Source organism: Primulina eburnea, chromosome 10, assembly GCF_022965805.1.
Source record: "Primulina eburnea isolate SZY01 chromosome 10, ASM2296580v1, whole genome shotgun sequence".
In the NCBI taxonomy this organism is placed as follows: Eukaryota; Viridiplantae; Streptophyta; class Magnoliopsida; order Lamiales; family Gesneriaceae; genus Primulina; species Primulina eburnea.
This window is the reverse complement of record NC_133110.1, coordinates 37,733,169-37,748,170: the sequence shown is the minus strand read 5'-3', so window position 1 is coordinate 37,748,170 and position 15,002 is coordinate 37,733,169. Positions and strand designations below refer to the sequence as shown.

Genomic DNA, 15,002 nt, shown 5'->3' with positions numbered 1-15,002 from the left:
ATATTGAATATATATAAGTATAATAATTTTTTTACGACAAATAACTAAATAAATATGTTTTTTTGTCACTTTTAAACACTTCAATACTTACTCTCTGTATATATGTAAAACATGTTAATAACGGTCACCAGAAGGATGTGTGAATTAGTAGACTAGATAAATATTTGACCAATGGTGACGAGTTTGATTCTATTTACCAAAACTTTTTCGAACGAGTTTATCATATAGAGTTTGTTCAGTGCATTTTACCTGATTAGTTTGGTTTGTAAGTTATTGTGTTAACTCGATGTCAAAGATAATGGCTGCGAGTTTCATCGTAATAAAAAATATTAATAACTTAAGAATGCGATTTTCATGTTTTTGTTGGCTGTGTGTTTGATATATAGTATTCAGCCACAAAAATTTTAAATTAATTAACTAATGATGTACACATTATTTATTGTGCAAAACTTATACAAATTTTGCCAAAAATTTGTATGAAACGGTCTCACGTGTATATTTTCTGGGACATATATCTTATTTGAGTCATCAAAAAAAATATTACTTTTTATGCTAAGAATATTATTTTTTATTGTGAATATCGGTAGGGTTGACTCGTTTTACAGATAAAAATTCGTGAAACCATCTCACAAGATTTCAGTATTATTTTTTAAACAAATTTAAGCGTCAACCCTATTATGAAATGTGTAAAAATTGAAAAATAATAATTTAAAAAAAAAAAAGTATTTCTGGGCCCACCTCGATGAAGCAAATTAAACCATGCACATGCAATGTCGCGTAGAAGCGCATCGATCCAACGGCCACGATGAAGCACTGGCAAAGCATTACCAATCGATAACCCTCGGATGTGCCCATATCCACCTTTGAATCTTGTCTGCCCATTCTTGTGTTTGAAGCAGCACTCTCTTCCCCACCACTGCTTCTCATGTGACCGACCACTAAGCTTGCTTGACCTGGAAATGTCTATTCTTAGTCTTACGCGTGGACTCATCAATTGCACTACTATATTTTGGGGGTGCAACAATTTCAAATATAAAAAAATTAACATTTTGAAAAATTACAAAAGAAAATGGTTTTTGATTCCATAGGTCTTCATAGTTCAGAGTTCTTAGCTCGACAAGCCTGTCTTTTTTCATCGGTGTGCTAACGTGATCTCTAATAGTGGTGAATTTATGTTGAGCATTGCGCCATTTCCCACGTGTCTTATATTAACACTTCGGTGAAAAAATAAATTAAACATCCTGTATTATTTTCTTCTATTCATGGGAAAACCCCAACTCACTATTTGACCTTATCAAGACAAAGTCATAATACTTGAATGAGAACATTTGCATTTTGGTCCTATATATTTATATTTTCATGATTTTGGTATTCTGTATTGTTAAATTATAATCTTAATCCATTAATTTTTAGTCATTTTCTGACATGCAAACGATTATAATACACATAACTCTCGATGAAAAAGACTAAACTTGCCAAAAAAATTGAAAGATGTATATAAGATTAAGATTAAAATTTGACAATAGAAATGACTAAACTATAAAAATTATGCAAACATAAACTTCGAAGTATTTAACATATGAAGTGGAGACAGCCCTTATTTACCACAAGGGTCCTACATGTTTTGTTTGATTCATTATAAAACCTATCTTTTTATATGATCTCTCAGCAAACACATTTCCAAACCAAAATAATTTACAAAGGAAACCAAGTATTCCATCGTCACAAAATGGAGAAAACCACCAATGGTTTATGTCCGGCACTCGAAACCGAGCTGAGGTTGGGGCTTCCCGGCGGCGGCGGATTAATGGGAGAGAAAAATGACAAGAAAAGGGTGTTCTCCGAACTTTCCAGCGACGACGATAGGGCGGAGAACAAGAATCCAGTCGTGGGGTGGCCGCCGGTGTGCGCGTATCGGAGGAAGAATAGCTTCAATGAGATCAAAATGTACGTGAAGGTTAGCATGGATGGAGCTCCTTTTCTTCGCAAGATTGATTTGAGTATGCATAAAGCTTATTCTGATCTTGTCATGGCTCTTGAGAAACTCTTTGAATCTTTTGATAACGGTGAGTTTTTGTTTTTTAAAATTTTGTTATTACAATTTTCCAGTTTCTTTTTGATATTATATTCAGAAAATTTATTATAGTTGTATGTTTAACGAACTATTTTTTGCAGTTCTTGCCATGCAAAATTGAAAATCAATTATGTAAAAACGTCAGCATTATTCAATTTGTGAAAGATTCTAAAATCATGTGAAAATAGCTAGAATTCCCGCAATATTTAATTTTTCATACATAAATGTCAATTTTAATATTGTGTAACATATTTACTAAAATCCTTCGATAACCAATTATCAATATTTATTTTTTATTTTATTAAGGGTTTTTTTTTTTGTATTTAACAATTGTGGGGTTATATGGAATCAGGTCAATTATGCCCATTTTGAAAATCTTGTCGATGATTTGCAGCTCATCTGATATATTATTTAAAATTTTAAATAAGATCTCATATTCAAAACTCAATTATAACAAAACGCGTCTTTCCCAACTCAAAAAAGAAATCCAGGACACATGTAATAATAATTTATAAAATTCTCCTAGATTTAACTAATTATAATGTATTGGAATATTAGGGGAGGGAGCGAAAGATGCAGATAATTGTGAGTACGTTCCAATTTACGAGGACAAAGATGGAGACTGGATGCTTGTTGGAGATGTCCCATGGGAGTAAGTTTCTGTATCCCAAAATTCATTTATTTAATTTTTTGTAATTTTTAAAATTAATTTAAATATTTTAATTAAATGTATGCTATTTTAATTATTGCCGACAGAGTTAAAATTGGAAAATAAATAAATCTGATAAAATTATGAGACAGGAAATGTGGAAAAGGACAATAATATAATGTCTAGTCAAGGCAAACATTATCATGTACATATAGAAAGTTTGCAAGACCATATATAATTTCCTTACACAACCAAATCACTCCCCAATTTACAATGAAAAAATTACAATAAATTAACATATTACATACACCGCATAATTTAATCTGGTTTTTTGTTTACTCACATAATATATTCTGGTTAAAAGTTTATAATAAATTATTATATAATGTATGTAATTTTCATTTCCATTAAAAATTGATTTTACTTGTACACATCATAAGTTGTTTGTACTCAATTTTGAATCAGATCCACTGTACATTAAATTAATGAGTTGCTTAAGTCCATTCTATTAGCCTGAATATGTTTTTGAAATAAAAAATTAAAATCCTGATTGGTTTACACGCCTATTTATGTGGAGTAGGTCTCTTGTGAGACGATCTCACGAATCTTTATTAGTGAGACGGGTCAAACCTACCGATATTCACAATAAAAAGTAATAGTCTTATCATAAAAAAATAATAATTTTTTCATGGATGACCCAAATAAGAGATATGTCTCATAAAATACGATCCGTGAGACTGTCTCACACAAAGTTTTGCCTTTACGTGGATCTTTGACATATTGATTGTATTGGGGATGGAGAAACATGATCGAATAAATCATGTTACGTACATCATATATACTAATATGTGACTATGGGCGTACCTAAAAATTAGATTTGGTTACTATTTGATTTGTAGGATGTTTATAGAGTCGTGCAAAAGGCTGAGGATTATGAAGAGATCAGATGCAAAGGGTATTAAGCTTCAAGCAAAAGACCTTCTCAAGGGACTCTCCGAGGACGAGTAACTTAACCCTAAGCAAGGGTATATCAGTCTTTCACTATAATTTCTATGCACAAGGGTTTGCTCCTAGACCAATTAGTAATTATATATATTAAATTTGTATTGAATAACTTATTAATTAATTAGACTGGCGATTTATGTTAAGTAGTTGAGATATAACTTGATTACACCTAGACTTTTGGTACTTATTGAAACGTCTACTACTCGTTTTTCTTTAAAATGTATTAGAATTTTTTTTTCAAGCATTCGGCCGAAATTACTATGCATATATAAATTAATATTTTTGCAATTAAAATACTAACATACCTATTATTTGAAAATCTCAAAATAAGCATTCAAAACATGAAATCGTAAAACGTCAATCAAACCTAAACTTAAGTATTTGCAAAATAACTCATAAACTCTTTAATCCTCTCAAAACCTCTCAAAAGCATATAAGAGATAAAAATCTTTAAGTAAGCATAAATCATAAATATAGTTTTATTTGCGGAAAACTAGTGATGGTCATCAGGTTATGTGCACCTTCAGTTCAGCTAGTTCAACCATCAAGACCTCCATCAATATCATGTTCATCTGCATCGATCACACCTAGTGAGTCTAATGATTCAACAAACCTTCATCATGATAGCAAGTAATACATATACATCCACATGCAATAGTGAAAATACGTTCAAGAAAATAACTTTCGTGAGCATAAACTTAAACATTTTCCTTCTATCGTATCATATCGTATTTCTTTTCATCATATACGTATATGTTTATCTTTTTATTGAATTCAGATCCTTAATTGTGACTTTCGTATTAACTGAAGGTCGATGGATCCATCTATGTATAACCACAGTACAGGGCAGCGAGGACATCAACGGCTCTCTCACCCGTCAACTGAGACTTGGCCTTACATATCATTGTATCATTATATCATCGTATTATTCACAATCAATTCACCTCCTTTGACTTTTCATATTCTCATCACTTATAGAAATTCTTGCACGTATAAATCATTTTTCTTTTAAATCAAGAATGCAACATGTCTTTAAGCATTAATGTTTCATTATAAAATTCCATAAATATTTAAAATAAACATTTAAATATTTATTACAGCATTCAGGGTACTGTCAGGACGTCTAACATTTTTCAGATGTAAAATGTCCAATTTGTCCTTTGATCATAAAACGACGACCCAAATCATTTCAAGCTTAACACAACTCCTTAAAATTCACCCATAAATATTTCTTATAGGTAAAATTAAGCTTTTTGACTAATTTTCTAATTCGTTTTTAAACTTAGACGTACATCCCGATTTTGACTCGAAACTTAAACAAACTTGAACCCAAACTTATTAACACCTAACTAACCCTTTTTCATTCCAAATCAATCCATCTAAAACCCTCGGAATCGCCATGCAAGCCTATTGAGTTTCTACCCTATTTTCGAAACTCATAGTCTAACTTGTCATGCATCCCTTCGCTCCAAGGCCCCAACTGTTGTGACCAGCCATCCTAGGACCTAAACCGAACCCATGGCAAGCTACTGGACAGAACCTAACAAGCCTAGAAGCCACATCCCTCAAATCTGATCGCCACTAGCCAAACACACAAGCCTCACGTCCTGATCCCCCTTGTCTTCGACCCAGCCATCGTGCAGCCACCCTAGGACCATCATACCGCCCTCTTAGGTCTATTGGTCAGGCCCTAACAGTAGCCAAGGTCGTCCCCCTCTGAGGAAATCCTAGCTGAAAAACCCTAGCCATCTAGGACTCTAATTTCGTGCAAGCCTTCGCCCCTGCTGGTGCAGCCCTCGTCTAGACATCTATGGACCCTTAATGTGGGGACCCGGACGCTAATCAAGTTCTTAATCATCATTGGGACTAATTAATCAATTATAAAACAGGGTCTCAAATTTTTTTTTTAAAATACGGAACGTAGTGAAACCAAGCTAATATACATATCAGTATAAAATACAATACAAGTCCTGTACCGCATGCATTCAACTAAACTAAAGTTTAAACAGCTAATGTCAAGTGTCCAACCCTATCTCTAATCCAAGTCCGGAGCCTCCACTCTAATCACGATCTTTCCTCATCTCCTGGACCCTGATCCTGTCCCACCTGTTGTCATGTACACATACAGACAAGACAACAGCCGGATAATTCCGGTGAGAATATAATCCCAGTATAAATCAACGAAACATGCAATCATATAAACAATATAAAACATGTAATCAGGTAACAATAATATGTATCAAAATCTGAAACATAATTACAATTCTACAATTCAGACTAGACTCAATCCTAGTCTAGGGATCCCGGTTTCCAAATGTGGTATTCCTATATCGAATTCCGTAATAGAAGGAACCCTGATCCTATTACTCGATATAACCAAATATCGTGTTCCTATATCGAATTCCGTAATAGAAGAATTCCAATCCTATTACTCGATATAACCAAACATCCGGTGTCCTGACCTAACCGTCATGGACTGTAGCTCTATCGCTAATATCCTATCTTGAGACATCGTGCAATGTGCCCGTGGAGATCCCGCCACTGTCAGGCACTTTCGTCCCAAGATGTATACACTATCCTGTGACATCGTGCAATGTGCCCATGGCGATCCCACCACTATCAGGCACTTCTGTCACAAGATTACTCGTCTGATACCTGCTATCTATAAATCAAGAGAACAAGTATATCAATCAAATCAATGCAATATCAATGCAATAAAGTAAAGTATGTGATTTAGGGAAACTCAAGTCTAAACCGACTCAAGTCGATCTCCCAATACCACATTGACTTACACCTTTCTTTCGTTAGTAGTCTCGATCTGCAGAAATATCAGTTCTGAACTCAAGACTGTCTCTGTAAATCTGAAACGACATATCGAGAATACTAATATTAATTTTCCAATCTCAATTCAACACCGAAACTGATGAACCTGGATTTAATTCAAATCATCGGCATAACGGTACAAACTCAGTATCCCCGTCAATACCACATCACCAGATATTAATTACAAATCATAACCCATATTCGATACAATTTGTAATCAGTCTATAATCCAAATCTATTCAATTCTCAATCAATATAATCAGAAAATCATAACAATTCCAGAATCAATCCGTTTTCTGATCTGACTTCGATTCTACGATGTCTAACATGTCAAGAACATCATATATGAATCCTATTCAATTCTGACAATATCATAATTTCAAAACATGTCAAAACGTAGTAAAACTTACGTCCAGTTGTAGCTCTCGTCGAGAGGAGTACGGTACTGTGTCCGGATTTAATTTCTGATAGACGGATCGTACAAAATCAAAATTTTAAGCTTTAATAAAACTTGAAGGAATTTTCGATGGAACTCTCGGGTGTTTGCTGCCAATGTTTGAAGGAAATTGCAAATATATATATCAAGTTGCATGGTGGAGACAAGTGTCCCACTCAAATCCTTAATTGCACTTTAGCCCCTGAAATCTTCACTATTTGCAATTTAGTCCTCAAAACTCTTTTTAATTCAATGTTAGTTCTAATTAATTATAAAAACCATGGAATTTAATTCATTATTCCAAGATTCGTACATTAATTAATCTCGAATTAAAATGATATAATATCGGGCCTTACAATTCTCCCCCTCTGAGACATGATTTCGTCCTCGAAATCGTAGGCAGTCATATCAAATGCAATCAACAGGCAAAAATAATATAGGCTGAAATAGAAAACTCATATGAGCGAAATAATTTTGGGAATTCTTGTCTCATATCTGATTCAGTCTCCCAAGTTGCTTCTTCCACGCCATGACGAGTCCATTGAACTTTCACAAGAGGAATCGTCTTTGTTCTGAGCTGTTTTTCTTTACGATCGATAATCCGGATCGGTTTCTCGACATAACTCAATGTCTCATCTAGCTCGGTCTCGTCTGGCTGAATCACGTGAGAATCGTCAGGGAGATATTTCCGCAGCATAGATACATGAAAGATATCATGTATTCCTGATAATGAATGCGACAAGGCGAGTCGATAGGCACGATCTCCTATCTTTTCTAGAATCTCATAAGGACCCACATATCTTGGAGACAATTTTCCTTTCTTGCCAAATCTGACAATGCCTCTGAAAGGAGAAATCTTCAGGAACACTCGGTCTCCTGCCTCAAATACCAACGGTCTACGTCGAAGGTTGGCATATTTGGCTTGTCTATCCTGGGCTGCCTTCATTTTCTTCTGAATAAGTTTCACTTTTTCAGTCATATCTCTTATCATATCAGGTCCAGTCTCAGGAGCTTCAGAGATATCATCCCAATACAGAGGGGATCTACATTTCTTTCTGTACAATGCTTCGAAAGGAGCCATCTCAATACTCGTTTGATAGCTGTTATTGTACGAAAATTCACAAAGAGGCAATGCATCTTGCCAGTTAGTGCTAAAATCAAGCACCACGGCTCTCAGCATATCCTCCATTGTTTGGAAAGTCCGATCTGACTGTCCATCAGTCTGAGGATGATATGCGGTACTTAAATGTAACTTCGTACCGAGAGCTTGCTGCAAACTCTGCCAAAAGTGCGAAGTAAACCGAGGATCACGGTCTGAAACAATCGACTTTGGCACTCCGTGCAGTCTAACCACTTCTCGAACATAAATATCGGCCATCTGGTCATATCGGTAGGTCATTTTGTATGGAATAAAGCATGCTGATTTGGTCAATCGATCAATCACGACCCAAATGGCATCACAACCTCAGGAGGATTTCGGTAACTGCGTCACAAAATCCATGGAAATGTGATCCCATTTTCATTCAGGAATGGACAAACTCTGCAACAATCCTCCTGGTTTTTTTCTCTCAGCTTTCACCTGTTGGCAATTCAGACACTTGGCTACAAATTTAGTCACGTCAGATTTCATTTGTTTCCACCAATACTGTGTCTTTAAATCATTATACATTTTCCTGCCACCAGAATGAATGCTAAAACGATCGTTGTGCGCCTCTGTCAGTATTCTCTGTCTTAAGTTCGGAACATTTGACACAAAAATACGATTATTCACATACAAAACACTATTCCGAACCTGATATTCCGATTGATGACCAGCTCTGACCATTGCAATCGAATTCTGTATGTTCTGATCAACCTTCTGTGCCTATTTTATTTTCACTATCAATTCTGGTTCAGCTCGAATTGGACGTAAACTCAGAGGTTGACAATCTATTTCAAAAGCTAATCCAGACAAACAGCAGTCTTCTATCAAATTTGATACACCTATCGTCGATAAGGATAGTGCACATACCTTTCGACTCAGCGCATCTGTCGCTGCGTTTATTCCCCGGATAGTAATTTCACAATCAAAATCTTTCAGTAAATCCAACCATCTCCGCTGTCTCATATTCAATTCAGATTGTGAAAACAAATACTTCAAGCTTTTATGATCAGAATAGATTTCGAATTTCTCACCGTAGAGGTAATGTCGCCATATCTTCAAAGCAAAGACTATGGCTGTCAATTCAAGATCATGAATTGGGTAACGAGATTCATGGGGTTTCAGCTGTCTCGAGGCATAAGCGATAACATGTCCTCGTTGCATCAAGACACAACCTAATCCTCGGTGAGATGCATCACAATAAACCACAAAATCACCAGTGCCTGAAGGAATCGTCAACACAGGAGCACTGGTCCATCTTTTCTTCAATTCCAGAAAACTGGATTCACAGTCTTCTGACCACACAAATGGAGCATTTTTCTGAGTCAACTGTGTAATCGGTTTGGCAATACTCAAAAAATCTTTAAGGAATCGGCGATAATATCCTGCCAAACCATAAAGCTGCGTATCTCTGGTACAGATGTCGGTCTTGGCCAATAAATCACTGCCTCAACCTTACTGGGATCAACTGATATACCGTCTCCGGATATAATATGTCCCAGAAATATCACATGTTTCAACCAGAACTCGCATTTCGACAGTTTAGCATACAACTTTTCCGCCCTCAAAATTCTCAACACAGTCCTCAGATGATTAGCATGCTCAATCATATTCTTTGAATAAATCAATATATCATCAATGAATATGATAACAAAATCATCCAAATATTTCTGAAAGATGCGGTTCATCAATCCCATAAATACCGCCGGTGCATTCGTCAAACCAAATGGCATGAAAATAAATTCATAGTGTCCATACCTGGTTCTGAATGCTGTCTTAGAGATATCAGAGTCCCTGACTCTCAGTTGATGGTATCCAGTCTCAAATCGATCTTGGAATATACAGATGAACCCTGCAACTGATCAAATAAATCATCAATACGAGGCAATGGATATTTATTCTTTACCGTTGCCTTATTCAGTTTCCGGCAGTCAAAACAAAGTCTCATCGACCCATCATTCTTCCTCACGAACAGTACTGGAGCACCCCAAGGAGATACGCTCGTTCTGATATACCCCTTGGCCAGTAAATCCTCCAACTGTTCTTTCAATTCTTTCAACTCGATCGGTGTCATCCTGTACGGAGCCCTCGAAATCGGAACTGTCCTGGCATCAACTCAATGCTGAAGTCTATCTCTCGAATCGGAGGCAATCCAGGAATCTCATCTGGAAAGACATCAGCAAACTCACACACCACTGGCAAGTCCGCCAATTATGGGCTCGACTTCAGTAAATCAACTGAATATACCAGGAATCCATCCGCTCCTTTCTGCAACAATTGAGTCATATTCATAGCAGATATCAAAGGAATTCTGGCACGAGAACCCTTACCATAAAATTTCTACTCCTCAGCCATCTCAGGTCTGAATCGAACAATTTTGTGGAAACAATCGACTGTAGCCCTGTACTTGGTCAACGTATCGATACCGATAATACAATCAAAATCAGATATCCCAAGCACAATACAGTCCAACCCAATCTCATGCCCATCATACTGCAGTATACTAGATTTTAACATATTTCACTGACATCAAACATGTCCCTAACGGAGAAGAAACAGACACTACTGCAGACAATGACTCAACAAGCAAAGAATGCATCAAGGCAAATCGCTCAGATATAAATGTATGGGATGCACCAGTATCAATCAATACATATGCAGGATAACCAGAAATAAAACAGTTACCTGCCACGACATCATCAGGTGCATCTTGTGCCTGCTCCTCGGTCAAAGCAAAAACTCGGGCCTGCTGTCTAGGAGGCTGGCTCACGGTCTGGCTTCCTCCTGGCCTCTGCTGTGACTGGGTAGCCGGTGCTGACTGAAAAGAATGAACGACAGAAGATCGTCTTCCTGTCTGAGCCACTGATCTAGATGACTCAGCAGCCTGGGATCCCTGGGCACCTCATTGTGGACACACTTGGGCAAAGTGTCCATGTTGTTTACAAATGCGGCAGCTGCCAACCACTCCTCGGCACTGATCTGTGGAATGCCTCCCTCTACAAATACCACAGTACGGTCCTGTATAACTCTGGCCCGGACCGGTTTGTCTAGAGCCACTCGAACTGGACGAGCTAGTTCCTGATTTCTTGAATTGCTTCCCTCTAGCCTTCAAGAAATCCTTCTTCCTGCTACTGCTACTGCCACTGCCACCTTCAAATCGAGGAGGTGGTTGTTGTTGTCCCGGTACTGGAAGCACAAACGAAGCCTCTCTCTGCCTCATCAGTCCTGCTTCGGCTCCCTTGGCTATGTTCAAGGCATCGGTGAAATTGTTTGGCCTCCCGGTATTCACCAAGGTAAAGATTTCAGGATTTAGGCCATTCATGAACTGGTCCGCAACGACCTCATCATGTTCAGCTACGTGGGGAGCAAATCGGAGCAGTGTAGAGAACTTAGCCACATAGTCCTCAATTTTTAACTGGCCTTGTCTCAAGTTTACAAATTCGGCTCCCTTGTCCTTCCTATAAGACACTGGAAAGAACCGTAGATAAAATTCAGACTTAAACACATTCCAGGTAATGGCCGTAACTCGTTGTTCCAATGCCCGTTTTGTCGTGATCCACCAGTGTTTAGCAACGTCATGCAACTGGTGTCCGATCAGTTTCACCCTCTTTTCCTCAGTATACTCTAATGATTCGAACATCATTTCAATATCATCCAACCAGCTCTCACATTCCACGGAATTCTCCGTACCCTTCAAAGTCGGTGGATGGAATGACTGAAACCTTTTCAACAATTTCTCCATGGGAGTAGCTGTCACATCCATGGGAGGATTTGAAGTACTACCCTGTTCAGGTACTCTTCTCGGAGGCATATCTGATAATCAAAGAGGTTAGTAATTCCAACTACCACATATCAGTTTCAATCTTCCTCGGATCATCTTACAGCTGATCCATTCCAAATAATACACAATACCATATCAGAATCAGATATTCAGGCAAACATGTATTAAAACAGGAATTCATGCTAGCAATCAAAAGCAGGAAAGAAAACACATTCTACCCCGCTCACTAGCTCCTATCTCAGTCTAAAGGATCTATCGCTCTGATACCACCTGTTGTGGGGACCCGGACGCTAATCAAGTTCTTAATCATCATTGAGACTAATTAATCAATTATAAAACAGGGTCTCAAAATTTTTTTTTAAAATGTGGAACGTAGTTAAATCAAACTAATATACATATCAGTATAAAATACAATACAAGTCCTGTACCGCATGCATTCAACTAAACTAAAGTTTAAACAGCTAATGTCAAGTGTCCAACCCTATCTCTAATCCAAGTCTGGAGGCTCCACTCTAATCACGATCTTTCCTCATCTCCTGGACCCTGATCCTGTCCACCTGTTGTCATGTACACATACAGACAAGACAACAGCCGGATAATTCCGGTGAGAATATAATCCCAGTATAAATCAACGAAACATGCAATCATATAAACAATATAAACATGTAATCAGGTAACAGTAATATGTATCAAAATCTAAAACATAATTACAATTCTACAATTCAGACTAGACTCAATCCTAGTCTAGGGATCCCGGTTTCCAAATGTGGTATTCTTATATCGAATTCCGTAATAGAAGGAACCCTGATCCTATTACTCGATATAACCAAATATCGTGTTCCTATATCGAATTCTGTAATAGAAGAATTCCAATCATATTACTCGATATAACCAAACATCCGGTGTCCTGACCTAACCGTCATGGACTGTAGCTCTATCGCTAATATCCCATCTTGAGACATCGTGCAATGTGCCCGTGGCGATCCCGCCACTGTCAGGCACTTTCGTCCCAAGAGGTATACACTATCCTGTGACATCGTGCAATGTGCCCGTGGCGATCCCACCACTATCAGGCACTTCTGTCACAAGATTACTCGTCTGATACCTGCTATCTATAAATCAAGAGAACAAGTATATCAATCAAATCAATGCAATATCAATGCAATAAAGTAAAGTATGTGATTTAGGGAAACTCAAGTCTAAACCGACTCAAGTCGATCTCCCAATACCACATTGACTTACACCTTTCTTTCGTTAGTACTCTCGATCTGCAGAAATATCAGTTATGAACTCAAGACTGTCTCTGTAAATCTGAAACGAAATATCGAGAATACTAATATTAATTTTCCAATCTCAATTCAACACCGAAACTGATTAACCTGGATTTAATTCAAATCATCGGCATAACGGTACAAACTCAGTATCCCCGTCAATACCACATCACCAGATATTAATTACAAATCATAACCCATATTCGATACAATTTGTAACCAGTCTGTAATCCAAATCTATTCAATTCTCAATCAATATAATCAGAAAATCATAACAATTCTAGAATCAATCCGTTTTCTGATCTGACTTCGATTCTACGATGTCTAACATGTCAAGAACATCATATATGAATCCTATTCAATTCTGACAATAGCATAATTTCAAAACATGTCAAAACGTAGTAAAACTTACGTCCAGTTGTAGCTCTCGTCGAGAGGAGTACGGTACTGTGTCCGGATTTAATTTCTGATAGACGAATCGTACAAAATCAAATTTTTAAGCTTTAATAAAACTTGAAGGAATTTTCGATGGAACTCTCGGGTGTTTGCTGCCAATGTTTGAAGGAAATTGCAAATATATATATATCAAGTTGCATGGTGGAGACAAGTGTCCCACTCAAATCCTTAATTGCAATTTAGCCCCTGAAATCTTTACTATTTGCAATTTAGTCCTCAAAACTCTTTTTAATTCAATGTTAGTTCTAATTAATTATAAAAACCATGGAATTTAATTCATTATTCCAAGATTCGTAAATTAATTAATCTCGAATTAAAATGATATAATATCGGGCCTTACACTTAACATGTTGGAAAACGTCCTTCCAAGCTACCCTACAGGAAACCCCTTTGTGCATCATTATCATAAGTTTTGAATCACAAAAACATGAGTTGTATGCATGTATGCCCATAAAAACGAAACTATACCATGTTTATGCATGCAAGCATGTATCAATCTTATAATATGGTGTGAAAGATAAGAAAATAGAGATTAAGACGTGCCTTTGCATATATTATGCTCGAAAATCTACTTGTTATGCGAAGAACGTCGACGTAGAAGGGGAATTACTGATTTTTTTTTTTTCAAACCGGGGCTTCCTCTCACAAATTACATGTGGTGTGTGTGCTTGATGCTGAAGGAAGAGTCCTATTAGGTTTAGAGAGGGGTGGGGCGTGTGGTTATGGGGTTTTGGGGAGGATTTGATGGCTCTATATTTTAAATAAAATACATGGTGCAAGCTTAGGCCCATTAAGCCGCCCATTAGTTTATATTTAAAATATTTTGTTTAGGAAAGTTTGTAAAAGTATTAGCTCAGTTCTCGAAAAGTTCATATTTTCGTCGAAAAATGAATACCGTTTAAAAATACGACACGGGGTATAAAAATACTTCATTTTAAATACACCACACATTAAACAATTAAAACTAATTATTTAATGAAATATTTTCTCTTATATGGTCCACGGTCTTCGTTCATCGATCGTATCTCGAATAACCTTTTAAAACACAGTTTTATGCATTCATGTAGAAAGGGACATTTTAAACATATAATCATGCGCATCATAATTAATTAATGTCATTAAAACCATTTAAATAGTCATTTTTTCATTTTTCCTAAATTTGCATGCAGTTAGATTTCATCATTGTGTTTTGGACCTTACACCTACATTGTTGAAGAAGATTATTTCTTGTATACTATGTTGGTTGATATTTCATTATTTTTTTAAGATATCTATTTTGCCAATTTTGTTATGTTAATTATCATTTAATTAAGGAACAATGCAATTTGGCCTTTTATAATTGTTTGTTTGCGATTTTTGATCATTT

At 36.6% G+C, this 15,002-nt stretch overlaps 1 protein-coding gene across 1 annotated transcript; it reads left to right on the top strand.

The window, feature by feature from the left end:
• The first annotated feature begins 1,680 nt into the window (after positions 1-1,680).
• Positions 1,681-3,871, top strand: LOC140803962 (auxin-induced protein 22C-like). The gene is made up of 3 exons (XM_073159807.1): positions 1,681-2,066; positions 2,633-2,726; positions 3,623-3,871. The coding sequence occupies exons 1-3, from the start codon at positions 1,730-1,732 to the stop codon at positions 3,729-3,731; spliced, it is 540 nt and encodes a 179-aa protein (XP_073015908.1). The 5' UTR covers positions 1,681-1,729; the 3' UTR covers positions 3,732-3,871.
• The last annotated feature ends 11,131 nt before the right edge of the window (positions 3,872-15,002 follow it).